The sequence below is a fragment of the Zosterops lateralis genome (assembly GCF_965231275.1).
Source record: "Zosterops lateralis genome assembly, chromosome: 30".
NCBI classification, from domain to species: domain Eukaryota; kingdom Metazoa; phylum Chordata; class Aves; order Passeriformes; family Zosteropidae; genus Zosterops; species Zosterops lateralis.
In genome coordinates this window covers 2,034,239-2,059,304 of record NC_139790.1, presented here as the reverse complement: position 1 = coordinate 2,059,304, position 25,066 = coordinate 2,034,239, and the positions used below count along the sequence as shown (strand labels likewise).

At 44.6% G+C, this 25,066-nt stretch overlaps 1 protein-coding gene across 1 annotated transcript in view; it reads left to right on the top strand.

Moving 5' to 3' along the window:
* The window catches only part of LOXL2 (lysyl oxidase like 2), a gene marked incomplete at its 5' end in the record, with an annotated part of 54,688 nt that overhangs the window by 21,071 nt on the left and 8,551 nt on the right, over positions 1 to 25,066 (top strand). The window contains 5 exons of the mRNA XM_083880406.1: positions 5,659 to 5,870; positions 14,471 to 14,690; positions 16,134 to 16,317; positions 22,167 to 22,318; positions 23,721 to 23,888. Of these exons, the coding sequence (XP_083736532.1) occupies positions 5,659 to 5,870; positions 14,471 to 14,690; positions 16,134 to 16,317; positions 22,167 to 22,318; positions 23,721 to 23,888 (936 nt within the window). The remainder of the gene's footprint in view (positions 1 to 5,658; positions 5,871 to 14,470; positions 14,691 to 16,133; positions 16,318 to 22,166; positions 22,319 to 23,720; positions 23,889 to 25,066) is intronic.

Genomic DNA, 25,066 nt, shown 5'->3' with positions numbered 1-25,066 from the left:
ATTTTGAGTGCTGGAATGGGAAATATGGGAATCTCAAGTCCTGGAGTGGGAAATATGAGGATTTTGAGTTCTGGACTGGGAAATGCAGAGATTTTGAGTCTTGGAGTGGGAAATGCAGGAATTTCAAGTGCTGGAATGGGAAAACTCAGGAATTTTGTGTCCTGGAATGGGAAATATGAGGATCGTGAGTCTTGGAGGGGAAAATACAGGAATTTTAAGTCCTGGAGTGGAAAATACAGGAATTTTGAGTCCTGGAGTGGGAAATACAGGAAATTTCAAGTGCTGGACCTGGGAAATTCAGATCTGGGATCTCAGATTCTGGACTCAGAAATCTAGGGATTTTGAGTCCTGGAGTAGGAAATAAAGGGATTTTGAGTTCTGGACTGGTAAATTCAGGAATTTCAAGTGCTGGAGTGGGAAATACAGGAATTTTAAGTCCTGGAGTGGAAAATACAAGAATTTCGAGTCCCGGAGCAGGAAATTCTGGGATTTTGAATCCTGGACTGGGAAATACAGGGATTTTGAGTCCTGGGGTGGGAAATAAAGGGATTTTGAGTTCTGGAGTGGGAAATGCTGGGATCTCAAGTTCTGGATTGGGAAATACAAGAATTTCAAGTGTTGGAGTGGGAAATATAGGAATTTTGAGTCCTGGAGGGGAAAATGCAGGAATTTTGTGTCCTGGAATGGGAAATAAAGGGATTTTGAGTTCTGGAGGGGAAAATACAGGAATTTCGAGTCTGGGAGGGGGAAATAAAGAGATTTTAAGTCCTGGCGTGAGAAATATGAGGATCTTGAGTCTTGGAGGGGAAAATACAGGAATTTTGAGTTCTGGACTGGGAAATTCTGAGATCTTGAGTGTTGGAGTGGAAAATAAAGGGATTTTGAGTGCTGGAGTGGAAAATATGAGGATCTTGAGTTCTGGAGTGGGAAATACAGGAATTTTAAGTCCTGCAGGGGAAAATACAAGAATTTCGAGTCCTGGAGCAGGAAATTCTGGGATTTTGAATCCTGGACTGGGAAATACAGGAATTTTGTGTCCTGGAGTGGGAAATAAAGGGATTTTGAGTCCTGGAGTGAGAAATATGAGGATCTCAAGTGCTGGAATGAGAAATTCAGGAATTTCAAGTGCTGGAATGGGAAATACAGGAATTTTAAGTCTTGGAATGGGAAATATGAGGATCTTGAGTTCTGGAGTGGGAAATTCTGAGATCTCAAGTGCTGGAGTGGAAAATAAAGGGATTTTGAGTTCTAGAGTGGGAAATTCAGGAATCTCGAGTTCTGGAATGGAAAATTCAGGAATTTCAAGTGTTGGAGTGGAAAATACAGGAATTTTGAGTCCTGGAGTAGAAAATACAGGAATTTTGTGTCCTGGAATGGGAAATAAAGGGATTTTGAGTCCTGGAGGGGAAAATGCAGGAATTTTGAGTTCTGGAATGGGAAATATGAGGATTTTGAGTTCTGGAATGGGAAATTCAGGGATTTTGCATATTGGAGTGGGAAATACAGGAATTTTGAGTCCTGGAGGGGAAAATGCAGGAATTTTGAGTTCTGGAGTGGGAAATAAAGGGATCTTGAGTTCTGGAGTGGGAAAATCAGTGATTTTGAATCCTGAAGTGGGAAATACAGGGATTTTGAGTCCTGGAATGGGAAATAAAGGGATTTTGAGTCCTGGAGTGGGAAATTCAGGAATCTCGAGTGTTGGGGTGGGAACCACAGAGGCTGCAGGGAAAAGGCAGAATTTCCTTCACTGAGACCAATAAAATCACAGAGGAAACGAATTTTCCCACAATTTAAACACAATTATGGGGAAAAAAATAAACTTTTCCCTCTCAATTTAAACCCCTTTTTTTCCCTAATAATCCCTCTCATTTCTGTGGGTGCTGTAAAAGGAAAAAAATCTCTTTTTTTTGCCTTTTTCTGGATTTTTTTTTTTGTTATATCAACACCAGGAAAAGCATCTGGGGAATGGCTGAGCCACAGAACTTGCAGAACTGCCCTGACCAAACTCCTCCAGGCAAATTTTATTTTTATTTTTTTTTTTTTCTTCCTTTTTCGAGTGGCTGAGTCTGAGGATTCCTCAGCTCTGATGTAACCCCGAGCAGCACCAAATAATTGACCAGAAAAGGGCTCCTGGAAGGGAATTTATCCAGGTTTTGGTACAGAATTGATGAGGAAAGGGCTCCTGGAAGGGAATTTATGCAGTTTTTGCACAGAATTGACCAGGAAAGGGCTTCTGGAAAGGAATTTATTCAGTTTTTGCACATATTTGATGAAGAAAGGGCTCCTGGAAGGGAATTTATGCAGGTTTTTGTATAGAAATGACAAGAAAAGGGCTCCTGGAAGGGAATTTATGCAGTTTTTGCACAGAATTGACCAGGAAAGGGCTCTTGGAAGGGAATTTATTCAGGTTTTTGCACATATTTGATGAAGAAGGGGCTCCTGGAAAGGAATTTATCCAGTTTTTGCACAGAATTGATGAGGAAAGGGCTCCTGGAAGGGAATTTATCCAGGTTTTGGTACAGAATTGATGAGGAAAGGGCTCCTGGAAGGGAATTTATGCAGTTTTTGCACATATTTGATGAAGAAAGGGCTCCTGGAACGGAATTTATCCAGGTTTTTGGGGTTTTTTAGAGGCTTTTTTGTAACCGTTCACCACAGATGATTTTTTTTTCCAGCCAGGATTTATCCCTGAGGTTCTGTAGGGTCAGTTTGTGTCCTCTGGGACCTTTTTCACACAAGATTTGTCCTCTCCAGGCAGCATTTGTGCCCTTCAGGAATATTTTCCAGCCAGGATTTCCCCCCTTTCCAGCCAATATTTATCCCTGGAGTCCTACAGGGTTAATTTTTGCCCCCAAATAACCTTTTCCATCCTGAATTTACCCCCAGAATCCTCCAGAGCTGCTCTGTGTCCTCACGTAGCAATCCCAGATGTGGAATCCATTCCTCTCCTGTGACTCACTCAGTTTTTTTGGGGTGAATTTGTGCAGGAGGAGTCAGAGGAAACGCTGCTGTCAGCACTGTCAGAATCCCAAATTCCAACATGAAATCACAGCTTTGGATTGAAATCCCAAAGTTCTGCTCCTGCCAGGGATCTCAGCTCAGCCATCCTGGGCTTTAGGGTTGGCTCTAAAACCTGAATTTTGTTTATTTCTAAAGGAACAGAGACAAAATTGAGGTGAAAATGGGGCTTGGGATTGAAATGATAAAGCAGATTTGTTATAAAATAAATTAGAGAATTTTTCAGGTTGTTTTTTTTTTTTAATGAAAAATTACCTCTTTTTTTTTTTTAATTTACCTCTTTTTAATGAGGAAAAGGATCCTCTCTTCCAGAGGATGGATCTGCGTAAGGTGGGAAGGTTTGTTTTATAAAATCCCAGAAAGGAGCTTAAAAATCATCTCATTCCATGGGCAGGGACAATTCCCACTGTCCCAGGTTATCCCAGCCTGGCCTTGGGCATTCCAGGGGTCCAGGGGCAGCCACAGCAAATCTGGGAATTGGGATTGAAATGATAAAGCAGATTTGTTATGAAATAAATTAGAGAATTTTTCTTTTTTTTTTTTTAATGAAAAATTACCTCTTTTTTTTTTTTTTTTTTTTAATTTACCTGTTTTTAATGAGGAAAAGGATCCTCTCTTCCAGAGGATGGAGCTGCGTAAGGTGGGAAGGTTTGTTTTATAAAATCCCAGAAAGGAGCTTTAAAATCATCTCATTTCATGGGCAGGGACAATTCCCACTGTCCCAGGTTATCCCAGCCTGGCCTTGGGCATTCCAGGGGTCCAGGGGCAGCCACAGCAAATCTGGGAATTCAGGGAAGAGTTTTCCCCAGTGTCCCACCCAATCCTCCCTCTGGGGGTCTGAATTCCTCCTGTCCTGTCCCTCCTCTGCCTCCCTGGCCTGTCCCTGCCTCAGCTCCTCGTCCTTTCTGCCCTGCCTGACCTGGGCTCTGATCCCACCTGGAATTTCCAAATCCTATTTCCCTACACTCCAGCATCATTCCTGATTATTTTCCTCTCACGAAACTTGACCACAATTGGGTATTAATCCCATCTGGAAGCTCAGACTCCATTTTCCTACAATCCAGCACCATTCCATTTATTCTCCTCCTGCAAAATTTGATCTCAATTTGGTTGTGATCCCACTTGGAATTTCCCAACCCCATTTCCCTATGATCCAGCATCATTCCAAGCTATTTTCCACCCACAGGACTTGACCACAATTGATCTATGATGTCACCTGGAATTTCCAAACCCCATTTCCCTCCACTCCAGCACCATTCCCAATTATTTTCTTCCCACAAAACTTGACAACAGTTGGGCTGTGATCCCACTTGGAATTTCCACACCCCATTTCCCTCCACTCCAGCATCATTCCCACTCATTTTTCACCCACAAAACTTGACCCCAATTAGGTTGTGATCCCACCTGGAATTTCCAAACCCGTTTCCCTCCACTCCAGCACCATTCCCAATTATTTTCTTCCCATCGAACTTGATCACAATTGAGTTGTAATCCCACCTGGAAGCTCACAGCCCATTTCCCTACATTCCAGCATCATAGCATCATTCCCAATTATTTTCCTCCCACGAAACTTGACCACAATTGGGTTGTGATCCCATCTGGAAGCTCAGACTCCATTTTCCTACACTCCAGCACCATTCCCATTTATTTTCTTTCCACAAAACTTGACAACAGTTGGGCTGTGATCCCACTTGGAATTTCCAAACCCGTTTTCCTACACTCCAGCACCATTCCAAGTTATTTTCCACTACAACATTTGACCACAATTGATCTGTGATGTCACCTGGAATTTCCAAACTCCATTTCTCTACACCATTCCCATTTATTTTCCACCCACAAAACTTGACCCCAGTTGGGTTGTGCTCCTACCTGGAATTTCCCTCCACTCCAGCACCATTCCCACTCATTTTCCTCCCACAAAACTTGATCCCAATTGGGTTGTGCTTCTACCTGGAATTTCCCAACCCCATTTCCCTCCACTCCAGCACCATTCCCACTCATTTTCCTCCCACAAAACTTGACCCCAATTAGGTTGTGATCCCACCTGGAAGCTCACAGCCCATTTCCCTACATTCCAGCATCATTCCCAATTATTTTCCTCCCATAGAACTTCATCACAATTGGGTTGCGATCCCACCTGGAATTTCCAAACTCCATTTCTCTACACCATTCCCAATTATTTTCCACCCACACAACTTGATCCCAGTTGGGTTGTGCTCCTACCTGGAATTTCCCTCCACTCCAGCACCATTCCCAATTATTTTCCACCCACAAAACTTGATCCCAATTGGGTTGTGCTCCCACCTGGAATCTCCCAACCTCATTTCCCTCCACTCCAGCACCATTCCCACTCATTTCCTACCCACAAAACTTGATCCCAACTGGGTTGTGCTCCCACCTGGAATTTCCAAACCCCATTTCCCTACACCATTCCCATTTATTTTCCTTCCACAGGACTTGACCACAACTAATCTGTGATCCCACCTGGAATTTCCAAACCCCGTTTCCCTCCACTCCAGCACCATTCCCAATCATTTTCTTCCCATCAAACTTGATCCCAGTTGGGTTGTGCTCCCAGCTGGAATCTCCCAACCCATTTTCCCTCCATCCAGCCCCCGTCCCGTGTCCTCTCCTCCGCAGAACATGCAGATCCAGGTGGAGGACATCCGCATCCGCGCCATCCTGGCCACCTACCGCAAGCGCGTGCCGGTCACCGAGGGCTACGTGGAGGTGAAGGACGAGGGCAGCTGGAAGCAGATCTGTGACAGGCACTGGACCATGAAGAACTCCCGCGTGGTCTGCGGCATGTTCGGCTTCCCCAGCGAGAGGAAATACAACACCAATGTCTACAAGTGAGGTTTGGGTTGTTGGAGAGGAGAAGATGGGGGGTTGGAAGGGTTTTTGGGAAGGTAAATGTTGGGGAGTTGTAGAAGTGAAGGTGTTTATTGTGTGGTTGGATCAGCCCCGTGAGGGTGGAGGTGGCGCTGTTGGTGACAGCAGAGTGACCGTGTCCTGAGGAGAGGTGGTGGCGTCTTAACAGCAGCAGTGACAGCACCTCCATTGCGTGTCCCTTACTCCATGTCCCTATTCCGTGTCCCCTATTCCATGTCCCCCATTCCATCTCTCTTATTCCCTGTCCCCCATTCCGTGTCCCCTATCCCATGTCCTCCATTCCATATCCCCCATTCTATATCTCCTATTCCATGTCCCCCATTCCTGTCCCCTATTCCATGTCCCTATTCTGTGTCCCCCATTCCTGTCTCCTATTCCATGTCCCCCATTCCTGTCCCCTATTCCATGTCCCTATTCTGTGTCCCCCATTCCTGTCTCCTATTCCTTGTCCCCCATTCCTTGTCTTCTATTCCGTGTCCCAAATTCCGTGTCCCACATTCTGTGTCCCTACTCCATGTCCCCCATTCCATGTCCATTATTCCATGTCTCTCATTCCATGTCCCTCATTCCATGTCTGTTATTCCATGTCCTCCATTCCATATCCCCCATTCTATATCTCCTATTCCATGTCCCCCATTCCTGTCCCCTATTCCATGTCCCTATTCTGTGTCCCCCATTTCTGTCTCCTATTCCATGTCCTCTGTTCCATATCCCCCATTCTGTGTCCCCCATTCCTGTCTCCTATTCCGTGTCCCCCATTCCTTGTCTTCTATTCCATGTCCCAAATTCTGTGTCCCTACTCCATGTCCCCTGTTCCATGTCCCCCATTCTTTGTCCCCCATTCCATGTCCCCCATCCCAAGTCTCCCATCCCACGTCCCCCATTCTGTGTCCCCAGTTCCATGTCCCTACTCCATGTCCCCCATTCCATGTCCATTATTCCATGTCTCTCATTCCATGTCTCCCATTCCTGTCTCCTGTTCCACATCCCCCATTCCGTGTCCCCCATTCCGTGTCCCCCATTCCGTGTCCCCCATTCCGTGTCCCCCACTCCATGTTTCCTATTCTGTGTCCCCCATTCTTGTCCCTCATTCCATGTCCCCCATTCATATCCCCCGTTCCATGTTCATTATTCCGTGTCCCCCATTCCGTGTCCCCCATTCCATCTCTCCCATTCCGTGTTCCCCATTCCGTGTCCCCCATTCCTGTCTCCTCTTCCATGTCCCCCATTCCGTGTCCCCAGTTCCATGTCCCCCATTCCTTGTCCCCCATTCCCTGTCCCCTATTTTGTGTCCCCCATTCCCTGTCCCCCATATCTGTCTCTCAGCACTCCCAGTACATTTTATTCCATTTTTAACCAATTTAGCCAATATTCTATAATTATTTTTTAGCCAATCTGGCTGAAACACAAACTCTCTACAAAAGTGCTGGACCCGTCCTAAACTAAGATTGCTGTGTGACAATTTTTGTAAATCTTACACAAATTCTCTGTGCTTTCAGTGCTGCTTTTCCTTCCCAGATTTGCAGATTCCTTTAAAACACAGGAAGGAACCAGTGATTTACAGGGAGAACATTGTGTTTTCCAGAATGAGAGAGGCTGCCTCTCTTCTTCCAGCAGCTCTGGACTTTTTTTTCTTGTCATTTCTTCTGTTTGCTTTTTGTCACCAACCCTCATCCCAGACTGGGCTCTTCCCACACTGTTCCCTAGGAAAAAAAACAACAAAACATCCTAAAGCAGATGTGAAAGAGTTTAAATGAGATTCTGTCTGGTTCTTTTGCTGCTCCCTGAGCTGAGGAGGGGGAAAAGCAGCTTCAGGGGAGGGAGCTGTGGTTTTCCTGGCCTGTGGAATTGCTATTCCTGAGCTTTCCCTCTGGATCAGCCTGGCCACGTTTCATTTCTTTAATTAACAAGATCCTGATCTGCTGGAACAGCCCAAAGCCACCCAGGGAAAATCAGGAATAAAGGGATTCTGTCTGCAGGATTCTTGTCCCACATGGATTGTCTTGGAGAGGGAAAAGCTCATCCTTTAAAATTCTATTTATCTGAAATTGCTGATTCTGAGATTCCCTCTGGACCAGCCTGGTTTTGTTTTTCCCATTAACAACATCCTGATCCCCTGGAGAGGTCCTTGGAATAGCCAGGGAGAAAATTAGGAATAAAGAACCCACTGGGATTCTCTGCAGGATTCCCAGGATTCTTGTCCCACATGGATTATTTTGGAGAGGGAAAACCTCATCCTTTGAAATTCTATTTCTTTGAAATTGCTGATTCTGAGCAATTTTAAATGCTGTTTCTGATTCCTTCTGGACCAGCCTGGTTTTGTTTCTCTCGTTAACAAGATCCTGATCCTTGGAACAGCCCAAAACCACACAGGGAAAATCAGGACTAAAGAACCCACTGGGATTCTCCCTGCAGGATTTCCCAGGATTCTCGTCCCACACGGATTATTTTGGAGAGGGAAAAGCTCATCCTTTAAAATTCTATTTATCTGAAATTGCTGTTTCTGAGATTCCCTCTGGATCAGCCTGGTTTTGTTTCTCTCATTAACAACATCCTGATCCTTGGAACAGCCCAAAAACCACCCAGGGAAAATCAGGAATAAAGAACCCCCTGGGATTCTGCCTGCAGAGGGAATTCATTGCCCTGGACACCAGTTTAAAGGAGGATTTGCTTCCTCCAGTGCAGCAAATTCCCCTCAAATCCATCCCTGAGATTCCCACCCCGCTGCAGGAGCAGGGAAATAAATCACCCCCAGACAGACAAAGTAGATTTTTCCTGCTTCCACTTGTGGCCTTTCCAAGAAAAGCATTAACTGGAGCATCTGGAACCATCTGCCTCCAATAAATAAAAAAAGGTGCTCAGCAGTTTGTCCTGCCCCTTGGACTCGTGGAAATGGAAAAACTGACGAGGGGAGGTTGTTCAGCACTGCTGAAAATCCCATTGAATGGAGCTGGAATTAGGAATATGAAAAATCTCCCAAATCCCAGCCCAGGAGATTTCTGCTGGTACCCCAAGACCTCCCTCCTTTTCCTTGTTTTTGGCCTTTCTGGGCTCCAGCACCCACAAATATTCCGGAATAAAACACTCCAAACCTTATCCCAGGTCAGGGGAATAAAATTGGATATATAAATATTGGATGGGAGAGGCTCGTAAAGCTCTGGCAGCTGCAGAGTTTTGTTTGTCAGCAGAGTTTTAAAAGCTGAATTTCTCTCTGGATCAGCCTGGTTTTGTTTCTCTCATTAACAAGATCCTGATCCTTGGAACAGCCCAAAGCCACACAGGGAAAATCAGGGATAAAGAACCCACTGGGATTCTGCCTGCAGAATTCCCAGGATTCTTGTCCCTCATGGATTGTCCTGGAGAGGGAAAAGCTCATCCTTTAAAATTCTATTTCTTTGAAATTGCTGTTTCTGAGATTCCCTCTGGACCAGCCTGGTTTTGTTTTTCCCATTAACAACATCCTGATCCCCTGGAGAGGTCCTTGGAATAGCCAGGGAGAAAATTAGGAATAAAGAACCCACTGGGATTCTCTGCAGGATTCCCAGGATTCTTGTCCCACATGGATTGTCCTGGAGGGGGGAAAAGCTCATCCCTTTAAATTCTATTTCTTTGAAATTGCTGTTTCTGAGCAATTTCAAATGCTGTTTCTGATTCCTCCTGGACCAGCCTGGTTTTCTCTCATTAACAACATCCTGATCCTTGGAACAGCCCAAAGCCACACAGGGAAAATCAGGAATAAAGGGATTCTCTGCAGGATTCCCTGGATTCTTGTCCCACATGGATTATTCTGGAGAGGGAAAAGCTCATCCCTTTAAATTTTATTTCTTTGAAATTGCTGTTTCTGAGCAATTTCAAATGCTGTTTCTGATTCTGGATCAGCCTGGTTTTGTTTCTCTCATTAACAACATCCTGATCCTTGGAAGAGCCCAAATCCACAGAGGGAAAATCAGGAATAAAGGGATTCTGCCTGCAGGATTTCCCTGGATTCTTGTCCCACACGGATTATTTTGGAGAGAGAAAACCTCATCCCAAACCCCCTCTCCCTGCAAACATGAAACCACAGCAAAATCTCCTCATTCCTCCTTTTAATTCAAGAATTCCTTTTTCCCTGGAGCAGATCCTTCCTCTTTCCTCCTCCCCCAAAAAAATCTGGGATCAAATTCCTGTTGTCCAAAGGCTCAGATTTTCCCCCCTTTTTCCCCAAAATCCCCCCAATCCCTCTCCAGCACAACTCTGGGAGCTGAAACCATTTACAGATGGATTTTTGCACAAGAAAAAACAACTGAGCTCATCCTTGTCCCTGTGCCAGGGGTTTATTCCCTCCTGGAGCCGCCAACACCAAATTTATGTTGGGAAATGGAAAAATTGTAAAGCTCAGTCCCCCCACGGTGGGTTTGACACAGGAACTGCTGCTCCTCCAGCTCCTGCTCTGGCTGGAAAAGCAGAATTTAATGGGGTTTGTTGGAGGAGAAATTTGGGAAAAGCAGAATTTAATGGGTTTTGCTGGTGGATAAAGAAAAAATTTGGGAAAAGCAGAATTTAATGGGTTTTGCTGGAGGAGAAATTTGGGAAAAGCAGAATTTAATGGGTTTTGCTGGTGGAGAAATTTGGGAAAAGCAGAATTTAATGGGTTTTGCTGGATAAAGAGAAATTTGGGAAAAGCAGAATTTAATGGGTTTTGTTGGAGGAGAAATTTGGGAAAAGCAGAATTTAATGGGTTTTGTTGGAGGAGAAATTTGGGAAAAGCAGAATTTAATGGGTTTTGCTGGATAAAGAGAAATTTGGGAAAAGCAGAATTTAATGGGTTTTGCTGGAGGAGGAATTTGGGAAAAGCAGAATTTAATGGGTTTTGCTGGAGGAGAAATGTGGGAAAAGCAGAATTTAATGGGTTTTGCTGGAGGAGAAAGGAGAAATTTGGGAAAAGCAGAATTTAATGGGTTTTGCTGGTGGATAAAGGAGAAATTTGGAAAAGCAGAATTTAATGGGTTTTGATGATGGAGAAATTTGGGAAATTTTCACCCTTTTCTCAGTGGGATTTGGGTGAATTTTTCAACATTTTCTCAGTGGGATTTGAGTGAATTTTTCAGCCTTTGTTCAATGGGATTTGGGTGAATTTTTCAGCCTTTTCTCAGTGGGATTTGGGTGAATTTTTCAACCTTGGGTGAATTTTTCACCCTTTGCTCAGTGAGATTTGAGTGAATTTTTCACCCTTTGCTCAGTGAGATTTGAGTGAATTTTTCAACCTTTGCTCAGTGAGATTTGAGTGAATTTTTCAACTTCTGCTCAGTGGGATTTGGGTGAATTTTTCACCCTTTACTCAGAGGGATTTGGGTGAATTTTTCACCCTTTACTCAGAGGGATTTGAGTGAATTTTTCACCCTTTTCTCAGTGAGATTTGAGTCAATTTTTTCAAATCTTTCCCAGGATGAAACCCCCTCTCTCCTCCCCATCAGAAAAGGTTTGAATTCCAGCCTGACCCGGAACTGGCTGAGCTCTCCCAGCAGGAATTGGAATTGGAATTGGAATTGGAATTGGAATTGGAATTGAATTTTTCATCCCCCACCTCTGCCCTCAGCAGGGTCACCCTGAGCTCCCCCTGCTCCCAGCTGGAATCTTTTCTATCAAAAATTAAACCATCAGCAAAGCCCCCCCTTGAATTTCTGGCCGTAAAAATCAGCTGAAATCTGATTTTTTTTATTTTTTTTATTATTTTTTTTTTAACCCAGATTCAGTCTAGGGACACGAGGTGGGGTTTTATTTCTTCCCCCAGGGCTGTTAATTCCATCCAGATGTTGCTGCCTCATGAAATTTCCAGGGTGAGGTCATTGTTTGCTATTCTGAGGCATCCCCAGCTCTGCTTTCCTGAGCCAGGGCTGGTTCTTGTCTGCTCTGGGGCTTTTGGCCTTGTCTGGGAGTCAAAATTCTGCTTCAGGTTTTGTCCTGAGCACAAAATTCTCTTCCAGGTTTTGTTCTGAGCTCAAAATCCACCTTCAGGTTTTGTCCTGAGCTCAAAATTCTCACTCAGGTTTTGTCCTGAGCACAAAATTCTCACTCAGGTTTTGTTCTGAGCACAAAATTCTCACTCAGGTTTTGTCCTGAGCACAGCTGGGAAGTGGCAGCTTTGGATTTTGTCCTCCCTGGGTTTATTTTTTATGATTTTAACCCTATATTGTCTCTTATGGAGCTCATGGAGCTCCCTGGGCTTGTCTGTGAATAAAAATTCTCCTTCAGGTTTTGTCCTGAGCTCAAAATTCTCACTCAGGTTTTGTTCTGAGCACAAAATTCTCCTTCAGGTTTTGTCCTCAGCACAGCTGGGAAGTGGCAGCTTTGGATTTTGTCCTCCCTGAGTTAATTTTTTAATTTTAACTCTATCTTGTCTGTTCTGGAGCTCTCTGGGCTTGTCTGTGAATCAAAATTCTCCTTCAGGTTCTATCCTGAGCACAGCTGGGAAGTGGCAGCTTTAGATTTTGTCCTTCCTGGGTTTATTTTTTAAAATTTTAACCCCATGTTGTCTGTTCTGGATCTTCTCTTTCCCTTTCCCTTTCCCTTTCCCTTCCCTTCCCTTCCCTTCCCTATTAGGGTGGAGCTCAATTCCTTCCCTTTCCCAGTTAGGATGGAGCTGGATTAGGTTTCCTTTCTTTCCCAGTTAGGATGGAACTGAATTCCTTCTCTTCCCAGTCAGGATTCCTTCCTTTCCCAATTAGGATGGAACTGGATTAGGAATTTTTCCCTTCCCAGTTGGGATGGAGCTGAATTCCTTCTCTTCCCAGTTCCTCACACTCTGTGCCCTGTTCCTCCTGACAAGTGCCTGGAGCAGCTCCAGGGATTTTTGGGAGCAGGGCAGGAGCTGCTTCCCAGTTAGGATTCCTTCCCTTCCCAGTTAGGATTCCTTCCCTTCCCAGTTAGGATTTTTTCCCTTCCCAGTTAGGATGGAACTGGATTAGGATTTTTTCCCTTCCCAGTTAGGATGGAGCTGGATTAGGATTCCTGCCCACTCCAGTTGGGATGGAACTAAATTCCTTCCCATCGGAGTTAGGATGGAGCTGAATTTCTTCCCATCCCAGACAGGATTGATCTGGATTCCTTCCATTCCCAGTTAGGATGGAGGTAAATTCCTTCCCTTCCCAGTTAGGCTGGATCTGGATTAGGATTTTTTTTCCCTTCCCTTTTAGGATGGATCTGGATTAGGATTTCCTTCCCATCCCAGTTCCTCACACGTGCCGGTTCCCCCTGAGGAGCTCCTGGAGCAGCTCCAGGGGTATTTTTGGGATCAGGAATTTTTCCAGCTGCTCTGCCGTGAACAAACCGGCAGCGGGAGCCGCTCGTGCTCTCGGAAATCACTCCCAGGTTGTCAACACAACCCCGGAGAGGATTTGGATTGTTCCCAATCCCAGCTGGCAGCAAAAGGAAAAGGGTTTTTTTGGGAATTCTCCAACCTGGTTTTCCATTTGGAATTTGTCGATTCCTGTTCTTGACTGGGGTGGGATTTGCACTCCTGGGATTGTGTCGTTTGCTGGAGCTGCAGCTTTGATTCCTGCTTGGAATTTTTTTGTTGTCTCAGGGGTTTATTTCCTTTGGAGGGGTTGGATGGATGATCTCGGAGGTCTTTTCCCACTGGAATAATTCCATGGTTTTATGTGACGCTTCCACAGAGTCACGGTGTGGATGAACAGATCAGCTCCCAAATAATCCCGTTCAATCCTCACTTCGTCCCAGGGTGTTTTTCCTCCCCAAAATTTTCCTCCCCAAAGTATTCCCTCCCCAAAAATTTTCCTCCTCAAATTTTCCTTCATCCTAAAATTTCCCTCCCCAGAATTTCCCTCCCCAAAACTTTTCCTTCTCCCCAAAAATTTTCCTTCTCCCCAAAATTTTCCCTCCACAAAATTTCCCTCCCAAAGTTTTTCTCTCAAAATTTTCCACAATGGTTTGTGGGTTTTGTTTTGTTTTGTTTTGTTTTACTGATCCCCCAACTCTTCCCCAAAATAATTTCTTTCCTCCCAAAATTTTCCACAATGGTTTTATGGTTTGGGGAGGTTTGTGGGGGGGTTTGGGTGTTTTTTTGGGATTTTTTTGGTTGGTTGGTTGGTTGGTTGGTTGGGGTTTTTTTTAACTGATCCCCAACTTTTCCACCAAAAATTTTCTTTCCTCCCAAAATTCCAAAATTTTCCACAATGTTTTTTTGGTTTTTATTTTTGTTTGTTTGTTGTTTGGTTTGGTATGGTTTGGATTGGTTTAGTTTGGTTTGGAGTTTTTTTGTGGTATTTTGGTTGTTTTGTTGTTGTTTTTTTTTTAACTGATCCCCAACTTTTCCCCAAAAAAATTTTATTTCCTCCCAAAATTTTCTGCAGTGGGTTTTTTGGGGGGGTTGTTTGTTTGTTTGGGGTGGGTTTTTTTTTGGTTGCTCCATTTTCTTTTGTTTTTTTGGTTTTTTTGTGTTTTTTTTTTACTGATCCCCAACTTCCCCAAAAAAAATTTTTCCTCCATCCATTTTTTTTTTTTTTTGACCCAAACTTTTTTTAACTAATCCCCAAACCTTTCCCCCCTCTCCCTCCCCTGCCAGGATGTTCGCCAGCCGCAGGAAGCAGCACTACTGGCCGTACTCCATGGAGTGCAGCGGGAACGAGGCCCACATTTCCAGCTGCAAACTGGGCGCTCACCTGGCCGGGCCGGGCAGGAACGGCACCTGCCGGGACGGGATGCCCGCCGTGGTCAGCTGCATCCCCGGCCGCGCCTTCGCCCCCAGCGCCCACAGCGGCTTCCGAAAGGCCTTCAGGCAGGAGGTGAAAGAGGGTTCATTGTCTTGGTTTGGTGGTGTTGGGTGTTGTGGTTTGGAAGAAAAAACAGTGAGAGGCTCCGAGTCAGAAATACGATTTATTAGGAATAAATAATAATAAGAGGTCGGAGGGGTTTGGGGTCTTTATTTGGTGGTGTTGGGTGTTGTGGTTTCAAAGCAAAACAAGTGAGAAGCTCCAAGTCAGAAATACGATTTAATAAGAAGAAAGGTAATAACAAGAGGAGAGAGAGGGTTTATTGTCTTTATCTGGTGGTATTGGGTGTTGTGGTTTGAAAGAAAAACAAGTAAGAGGCTCCAAGTCAGAGATACGATTTAATAGGAAGGAAGGCAATAACAAGAGGTCAGAGGGGTTTGGGGTCTTGGTTTGGTGGTGTTGGGTGTTGTGGTTTGGTAGAAAAAACAGTGAGAGGCTCCGAGTCAGAAATACGACTTAATAAGAAGAGGTCAGAGGGGTTTGGGGCCTTTATTTGGTGGTGTTGGGTGTTGTGGTTTGATAGAAAAATGAGCGAGAGACTCCAAGTCAGAGATACGATTTATTAGGAATAAATAATAACAAGAGGTCGGAGGGGTTTGGGGTCTTTATTTGGTGGTATTAGGTGTTGTGGTTTCAAAGCAAAACAAGCAAGAGGCTCCAAGTCAGAGATACGATTTAATAGGAAGGAAGGCAATAACAAGAGGTCAGAGGGGTTTGGGGTCTTTGTTTGGTGCTGTTGGGTGTCGTGGTTTGATAGAAAAATGAGCGAGAGGCTCCGAGTCAGAAATACGATTTAATAAGAAGAGGTTCAGAGAGGTTTGGGGTCTTTATTTGGTGTTGTTGGGTGTTATGGTTTGAAAGAAAAATGAGTGAGAGGCTCCAAGTCAGAAATACGATTTAATAGGAAAAAAGGTAATAGCAAGAGGTCGGAGGGGTTTGGGGTCTCTATCTGGTGGTGTTGGGTGTTGTGGTTTGATAGAAAAATGAGCAAGAGGCTCTGAGTCAGAGATACGATTTAATAGGAAGAAAGGTAATAACAAGAGGGATTTGGGGTCTTTGTTTGGTGGTGTTGGGTGTTGTGGTTTGAAAGCAAAACGAGAGAGAGGCTCCAAGTCAGAAATACAATTTAATAGGAAGAAAGGTGATAACAAGAGGTCAGAGGGGTTTGGGGTCTTTATCTGGTGGTGTTTGGTGTCGTGGTTTGAAAGAAAAACCAGTGAGAGGCTCCAAGTCAGAAATACAATTTATTAGGAATAAATAATAACAAGAGGTCAGAGGGGTTTGGGGTCAGAGAGGAAAGGAAAGGAAAGGAGAGGAAAATGGGAAGGAAAATGGAAAAGAAATGGAGAGGAAAATGGAAAATAAATGGAAAATAAACGGAAAGGAGAGGAAAATGGCAAGGAAAAGGAAAGGAATAACCCACGAGGAATGACCACTCCCGTGTCTCCCCTGCAGCAGCCCCTGGTGAGGCTGAAGGGAGGAGCCAACACCGGGGAAGGCCGTGTGGAGGTGCTCAAGAACGGCGAGTGGGGCACCGTGTGCGACGACAACTGGAACCTGGTGTCGGCCAGCGTGGTGTGCCGCGAGCTGGGCTTCGGCAGCGCCAGGGAGGCCATCACCGGGGCCAGGCTGGGACAAGGTCAGCTCTGGAGGGTCCTGGGGGCACCAAAATCCATCCACAGGCACCAGGGGGTTGTGTCCAAAGAGGAGATGGAGGAGATGTGCGGGTTTGTTTGAGTGAAGGGAGATGGAATGGGGTGTTTCCCATGAGGACTCTCCAATTTTTGGAGGATCCAATTTCCTTTTTATCCTGATTTTCTTCTTTCTTTCCCCATTGACTGAGGTGCTGGAGAGGTCCAGACTTCCCAAATCACCCAATGCAGATCCTACACCTGATCCCAAATCACCTAATCCAGACCCCTTCTGATGTATCCCACAGTTTTCCTTTTCCTATGGAATTTGTGGTTTCTCCCATTGTTTCTCTCATCTCTCAGTATCCAGTTTTATTCATCAGCAGCCCCACAGTTTATTTGTAAAGACAAAATCTCCCTCATTTCCTTTCACTGGTGCCCTGAATTCAGGAATATTCCACCCCCAGGATCATCCCATAATTCGGGGACGTCCCATAATTCCATGTGGGAATATGGAATATTTATGGAATTAGAGAATATTTATTAATAATTCCATAATTCATGACAGATTTTTGTTGGGATGTTCAATTTGAGGACCAGCAATTTCTTCCTTAACCTCAATAACTCAGCCTTGAGGCCAGACTGGAATTCTGTGACTTAAAAATAAAAATAAAAAAATAAAAATAATAAAAAAGTCAGGGGGATGATGAGTTTGACCTCTTGCTCAGGCAGATGTTCCAGTAATTAATTCCTAATTTTCTCATCTGTTGCTCTGACCTTCCCTTTGAGTTCCCCAGAATTCAAATTTGGGGACGTCCCATAATTCCATATGGGAATATGGAATATTTATGGAATAATAAATATTATGGAATATGAGAATATTTATAAATAATTCCATAATTCATGACAGATTTTTGTTGGGATGTTCAATTTGAGGACCAGGAATTTCTTCTCTCACCTCAATAACTCAGCCTTGAGGTCAGACTGGAATTCTGTGACTTAAAAATAGAAATTTAAAAAAATATATTAAAAAAATTAAAAAATAATAAAAAAGTCTGGGGATGATGAGTTTGACCTCTTGCTCAGGCAGATGTTCCAGTAATTAATTCCTAATTTTCTCATCTGCTGCTCTGAACTTCCCTTGGAGTTCCCCAGAATTCAAATTTGGGGACGTCCCACAATTCCATATGGGAATATGGAATAATAAATATTGTGGAATATGAAAATATTTATAAATAATTCCATAACTCATGGTAGATTTTTTTGTTGGGATGTTCAATTTGAGGACCAGGAATTTATTCTTTAACCTCAATAACTCAGCCTTGAGGTCAGACTGGAATTCTGTGACTTAAAAATAAAAAAAAATTTAAAAAATAAAATAAATTTAAAAATATTTTTAAAAGTCTGGGGATGATGAGTTTGACCTTTCGCTCAGACAGATGTTCCAGTAATTAATTCCTAATTATCTCATCTGCTGCTCTAAACTTCCCTTTGAGTTCCCCAGAACTCAAATTCGGGGACGTCCCATAATTCCATATGGGAATATGGAATATTTATGGAATAATAAATAATAGGGAATATTTATTAATAATTCCATAATTATTTTTGTTGGGATGTTCAATTTGAGGACCAGGAATTTCTTCTCTCACCTCAATAACTCAGCCTTGAGGCCAGACTGGAATTCTGTGACTTAAAAAAAAAAAAATTTAAAAAATATTAAAAATAATAAAAAAGTCAGGGGGATGATGAGTCTGACCTTTTGCTCAGACAGATGTTCCAGTAATTAATTCCTAATTATCTCATCTGCTGCTCTGACCTTCCCTTTGAGCTCCCCACCACCACACCATGGTGTGAGGCATTACTAGAAGGTTCCTGGCAAAAAATTAAATCCTAAAATCAGACTTCAAACGCTCCAATTCAAGGGCAGGACGCTCATTTAGCTCGTTATAAATAGACGGGCGTTTGGACAGCCCAGAGCCAGGTCTGGGTTTGGATTTCCTGTCCTTGGGAGTTGGTTGAAATCCCAAATTGTGGTCAAAAGGCTGGATTGGAACCACCTGGGGATTCCCACACCTTGTTCTTGGGGTGGAAATATAAAAATAGAAAAAAAAAAAAAATAAAGAAAAGAAAAGAGAGGAAACCCTTGTTGTGAGAATAAAATAAAAAAAAAAAAAAAAAAAAAAAAATTAAACCAAACCCTTGTTGCGAGAATAACAGAAAAAAAAAATATTAAAAATATTAAACCAAACTCTTGTTCTGAGAATAACCAAAAAAAAAGACACCAAACTAAACCATTGTGGGAATAAGAAAAATATAAAAAGGCAACAAGTCCTTGTTGTGAGAATAATAATAATTTAAAAAAAAAAAAAAAAAAAAACCAAGAATAATTAAACCAAACCTTTGTTCTGAAATTAACAAATAACAACAACAAAAACAAGAATTAAACTAAACCCTTGTTATGAGAATACCAGGGAAAAAAAATTAAACCAAACCTTTGTTCTGAAATTAACAAACAGAAAGAAAAAGAAATTAAACCAAACTCTTGTTGTGAGAATAACAAAAAAAAAAAAGAGACACCAAACCCTTGGGAGAAGAACCAAAAAAAGACCAAAAAAAAAAAAAAAAAATCACCAAGATTTTGTTGTCAGAATAAAAGAATGGGAGAAATTTTGAGAATAAAAGAATGGGAGAAATTTTGAGAATAAAAGAATGGGAGAAATTTTGAGAATTAAGGAATGGGGGAAAATTTGAGAATAAAGAAATGGGAGAAATTTTGAGAATCAAGGAATGAGGGAAAAATTGAGAATAAAGGAACGAGGTAAACCCCTTCAGCCTGGAGAAGGGGAGAGAAGGAAACCTCACGTGGGTGTCCAGACTCTGGGCAGATTTAAACGTGACCAAAGCCCTGGATTTGCCAGAAATCTCTTTGTGGTCAGCCGGAATGTGCTGATGAGTTTGGTGAGATGTAGGAAAGGATTTCATCACCCCGGGGCCGCCACGTGCGGGAGGAGAACGTGGAACTCGCTGTTCCAGCCTGGAATCTCCCTCTGGGTTCCCACACTTTTCCCTTTTCTATTTTTATTTATTTTCTCCCCTTTTTTTCCCTTCTGCTCATCCTTGGGATGGGTGATGTCACTGCAGCAGCCACAGAATCGGGTTTTGGTTGGAAAAGGAGATTTATTTTTGGCTCTGGATGCAGAGAGAGGTCTCCAAGCTCCTCAAGGTCGTGTCCCTGATCACGTTTCATCCCATTCCAGCTCCATCTCCAAAGAATTTGGGTTTTCCCAGGGGGTTTGGAAGGACCAGCCTCACCGTGAGTGTGGGAGGCTGAAATCAGTTCCCAGTGGCCGAACTGGGAGTCCCAGTTAACTCAAACTGGGAGAGCAGAGCCTTGCACAGAGCTCAGGGAATGGCAGGAGGATTTGGAATAGACACAGTTAAACAATTCACCTTTATTTCCACAAGAGGAGGAGCTCCAAACCCAGAGCTCGTGGCTGTGTTGATACCCTGAGAGGGATGAGGTGGAATTAAACCCTGAGTGTGGGTGGCTGAAATCAGCTCCCAGTGGCTGAACTGGGAGTCCCAGTTAAATCAAACTGGGAGAGCAGAGCCTTGCACAGGGCTCAGGGAATGGCAGGAGGGTTTGGAATAGACACAGAATAAACAATTCACCTTTATTTCCACAAGGGGATGAGTTCTGAGCCCAGAGCTCGCGGACGTGTTGATACCCTGAGAGGGATGAGGTGGAATTAAACCCTGAGTGTGGGAGGCTGAAATCAGCTCCCAGTGGCCAAACTGGGAGTCCCAGTTAAATCAAACTGGGAGAGCAGAGCCTTGCACAGGGCTCAGGGAATGGCAGGAGGGTTTGGAATAGACCCAGAATAAACAATTCACCTTTATTTCCACGAGAGGAGGAGCTCTGAGCCCAGAGTGTTGAGACCCTGAGAGGGAGAAGGTGGAATTGAACTCCAAAGAGAAGAGGAATGCAATTGTTGGCTGGACAGGGCTAATCCTGGGGGGAGGAAATACAGTTTTCCTCACATTTCATCACTTTTTGTCATCCTTTGTCATAATTTCCCCAAGGAGGGCAGCCCTGATGGGGTTCTGTGGCTCAGGGAGGTCCTGCCCTTGTCATCCTTTGTCATTCATTGTCATCTTTTGTCGTTGTCATCATTGTCACCTTTGTCATCCTTGTCATCGTTGTCATCGTCATCTTGGTCATCCTTTGTCGTCTTTTGTCATCGTTGTCATCGTTGTCATCCTTGTCATCGTTGTCATCGTCATCTTGGTCATCCTTTGTCATCCTTGTCATCATTGTCATCCTTGTCATCTTTTTGTCATCCTTTTGTTGTCCTTTTGTCATCTTTTTGTCATTCTTTGTCATCTTTCGTCATTGTTGTCATCACTGTCACCTTTGTCACCTTTGTCATCGTTGTCATCATTGTCATCGTCATCTTGGTCATCCTTTGTCATTGTAATTTTTTGTCATCTTTTTGTCATCTGTTGTCATCTGTTGTCATCGTTGTCATCGTCATCTTGGTCGTCCTTTATCATCTTTTCTCATCCTTTGTCATCTTTTGTCATTTTTTTGTCATATTTTGTCATTTTTTTGTCATATTTTGTCATATTTTTGTCATTGTTGTCATCGTTGTCATCGCTCTGGAATGGCTTTTCCAGGCTGGGAATGTTGGCCTGGCTCCCTCCTGCATTCCTGGAGTTTCCCCCTCAACTTCTGGCCAAGTTTTGGTTTTTTCCCTTATTGTTGTCATCTTTTGTCATCTTTCGTCATTGTTGTCATCACTGTCACCTCTGTCATTGTTGTCATCGTCGTCCTTTGTCGTCCTTTGTTGTCCTTTGTCATCCTTTGTCATATTTTTGTCATATTTTATCATCGTTGTCACCTTTTTGTCATCGTTGTCATCCCTCCGGAATGCCTTTTCCAGGCTGGGAATGTCGGCCTGGCTCCCCCCTGCATTCCCGGAATTTGGTTCTGGCCACGTTTTGGGTTTTTTTCCTCCCCCTCAGCCCTTTGGTGGCTGCAGAACGACCAGGAAGTGCTGCCAGCTCCAGATGGGGAACCACAAACACGATTTTGTGGCCCAAAAACCCAAGATGAGATTCCCATTTCTGGGAACGTCCTCCCACCCCGTCCAGCTGTGGTGTGTGAGGGGTGGACACCCCCACCCCACTCATTAATTGTGGGTGAAATTAAACCCAACAAATTCACATTCTCATCTTTTTTTAGAAGCAGGAGCTGAGTTTTGCAGGAAGATCATCCCCCTCCACATTTTTCTGACAGAAATTCTGATTTTCTGCCATTGTTTATCCCAAAAATTATCCCATTTTTTTCTCCCAGCTCCTCAAACCCATTTTCTGCTGTTTCCCTCAGTGCTGGAATCCCTCGAGCTGCCCCAGATTTTTTTTCCTGAACTCCTGATCCTGTGGGTTGTTTTATTTCACAGCCCAACGTGTCAATGCCCCAGTTCAATGTCAGCAGTGCCAGGCCTTGACTGGGAGCAGATTCCAGCACCGAGGCCCAGCCAAAAGGTCACAAAATTCACATTTTGTGAATCCCAAACAGCTGAAGTTTGTTGAGTTATGAAACAGTGGAAACTTGGCTTTTCCCGGGAATTTTTTCCGCGCTTGAGTCGCAGAAAACACTGGAAAAAAATATAACAGTGAAATTAACAATAATTTCACAGGTTTTTGTTTTAATTCTTACAAAAAATCAGAATTTTTTCACCAAGTTTTTGAATGGTGTTACATTGACAAACTGCTGGGGGTAAGGAACTTTTTCCCCCTTATTTTTTCCACATTTTTCTATGTTTTAAATATATTTTTTTCCCCAAAAAAAAAGGAATGGGTCCCATCCACCTGAACGAGATCGACTGCACGGGCTTCGAGAAGTCGGTCACGGACTGCAAGTTCAACACCGAGTCCCAGGGCTGCAACCACGAGGAGGACGCTGCCGTGAGGTGCAACGTGCCAGCCATGGGCTTCCAGAACCAGGTGGGAGGGAATTTTGGGCAGGAATTTCGGGCAGGAATTGGGCAGGAATCATTTCAGCCCAGCTATGAGTATTTAATTCAGGTTTTGCCTAAAAAAAAGGAGGGAAAATGTGTCGTTACAGGACACGAGAATGACACTCACAGTCAGGTCATCGGGGCAAAAAGAGAGAGATTTTTTTTTTTTTTTTTTACTTGGGTTTATATAAATTTCGGGCAATGGCCAAGGGTTGGAGGATGAAGGTTGCCACCTCTCCAACCCCACTAAAAGTCCATCAGTTGTCCCTCCTCTTGTACATGGGTTGGGTCACTTCCAGCTGGGGATATCCAATCATTCCAGAATTTTGGGGGAACAAAACTTTCTTCCTTGGAATTTTTCCATGGATTTACATGTCCTGTTGTCCTGCAGCTTTGCCTGAGCAAAGACCCCAACCCCAACAAGTGTTGGGTCACTTCCAACTGGGGACATCCAATGATTCCAGAATTTTCGGGGAACAAAACTTTCTTCCTTGGAATTTTTCCATGGATTTACATGTCCTGTTGTCCTGCAGCTTTGCCTGAGCAAAGACCCCAACCCCAACAAGTGTTGGGTCACTTCCAGCTGGGGACATCCAATGATTTTAGAATTGTTGGGGAACAAAACCCTCTTCCCCACCTGTTTCCCTTTCCCTTGGAATTTTTCCATGGATTTACATGTCCTGTGTCCTTCAGCTTCGCTTGAGTGGGGCCACAACCACTACAATGGGTTCCGGCTGGGGATATCCATAATTCCAGAACTTTTGGGAAACAAAACCTTCTCCTTTGGAAGTTTTCCATGGATTTACGTGTCCTGTGTCCTGCAGCTTTGCCTAAGTGGGAGCTACAAGCCCTACAATGGGTTCCAGCTGGGGATATTCAATGATTCCAGAATTTTTAGGGAACCAAACCCTCTTCCCCACCTATTTCCCTTCCCATTGGAAGTTTTTCATGGATTTACGTGTCCCATTGTCCCGCAGCTGTGTCTGAGCAGGGGCTGGAACCCCTACGAAGGTTGGTTCACTTCTAGCTGGGGATATCCAATGATTTTAGAATTTTTGAGGAACAAAACCTTCTCCCATGGAATTTTTCCACGTATTTACGTGTCCCGTTCTCCCACAGCTGCACCTGAGCGGGGGCCATAACCCGTACGAGGGTTGGGTCACTTCCAGCTGAAGATATCCAGTCATTCCCGAACTTTTGGGGAACAAAACCTTCTCCCTTGGAATTTTTCCATGGATTTATGTGTCCTGTGTCCTGCAACTTCGGCTGAGCAGGGGCTAGAACAATGGGTTCTAGCTGGGAATATCCAATGATTTTAGAACTTTTGGGGAACAAAACCTTCTCCCATGGAATTTTTCCACGTATTTACGTGTCCCGTTGTCCCACAGCTGCGGCTGAGCGGGGGCCGTAACCCGTACGAGGGCCGCGTGGAGGTGCTGGCCGAGCGGAACGGGACCCTGCGCTGGGGCACCGTCTGCAGCCACAACTGGGGCACCGTGGAGGCCATGGTGGTGTGCCGGCAGCTGGGGCTGGGATTCGCCAGCCACGCCTTCCAGGTGAGAACAGGGAGGAGGAGGAGGAGGAAGGAGAAGAGGAAGGAGGAGGACGAGGAGAAAAGGAGAAGGAGGAGAAAAGGAGAAGGAGGAGGAAGGAGGAAGAGGAGGAAGGAGAAGAGGAAGGTGGAGGAGAAGGAGGAGAAAAGGAGAAGGAGGAAGAGGAAGGAGGAGAACGAGGAGAAAGGAGGAGGAGAAGGAGGAGAAGGAGGAGAAGGAGGAAGAAAGAAGGAAGGAGGAGAAGGAGATGGAGGAGGAGGAGGAAGAGGAGGAGGAAGGAGAAGAGGAAGGCGGAGGAGAAGGAGGAGGAAGAGGAGGAGGAGGAAGAAGGAAGGAGAAAGGAGGAGGAGGAGAAAAAAAGGAGGAGAAGGAGGAGGAGAAGGAGAAGAGGAAGGAGGAAGAGGGAGGAAGGAGGAGGATGAGGAGGAGGAGGACAAGAAAGAGGAGGAGGAGGAAGGAGAAGGAGAAGGAGGAAGAGGAGGAGGAGAAAGAGAAGGAGAAGGGGCTGGGTCCAGCTCCATGAATTGTTGGTTTTCCCTGCTCCTCTCCTGCCCCAAACCCTCAGGAATGTCCAGGAATGACACCTCAGTCCTGCCCCACCCCTGGCAGTGTCCAAGGCCGGGCTGGACGGGGCTTGGAGCCACCTGGGGCGGTGGGAGGTGTCCCTGCCCATGGGATGACCTTCAATGTCCTTTCCAGCCCAAACCATTCCGTGACCTTTGCCACCCTGGGCTCGTGGGCAGATCCCAAACATTCCCCAGGGCCAGGGGGGACCTGCAGGTCCTCAGGGGACACTCCAACTGCTTCCTCCAGCTGATTTCCCCTCAAATCCCGGGATCTGAGGATCTCCACACCCCTTATCCATGGCCTTTCCCACTCTGTTGACACAGCCCTGAGAATCCAGCAAGGAAAATTAATTTTTAATTTTTTTTTCCCCTGAGCTGATGCTGCAGGAATTTGGAAGAGAAAAGGCCCTTATGCTGCCCCAGCTCCGGGAACATAAAGCCCCAGTGTGCAGAACAGGGCAGCCCTGTGTGCTCTCCCAGCCTTCCCAAAAAAACATCCAGGGCCAGCAGGAGCCGTGGGAGACCAGGGGTTTCTTTTCCTGGAATTTTCTCCCAGCTCCGACACGGATAAGTCTCATCAGGGTTGTTTTTTTTTTAGGTTTTTTCTCCCCTCCT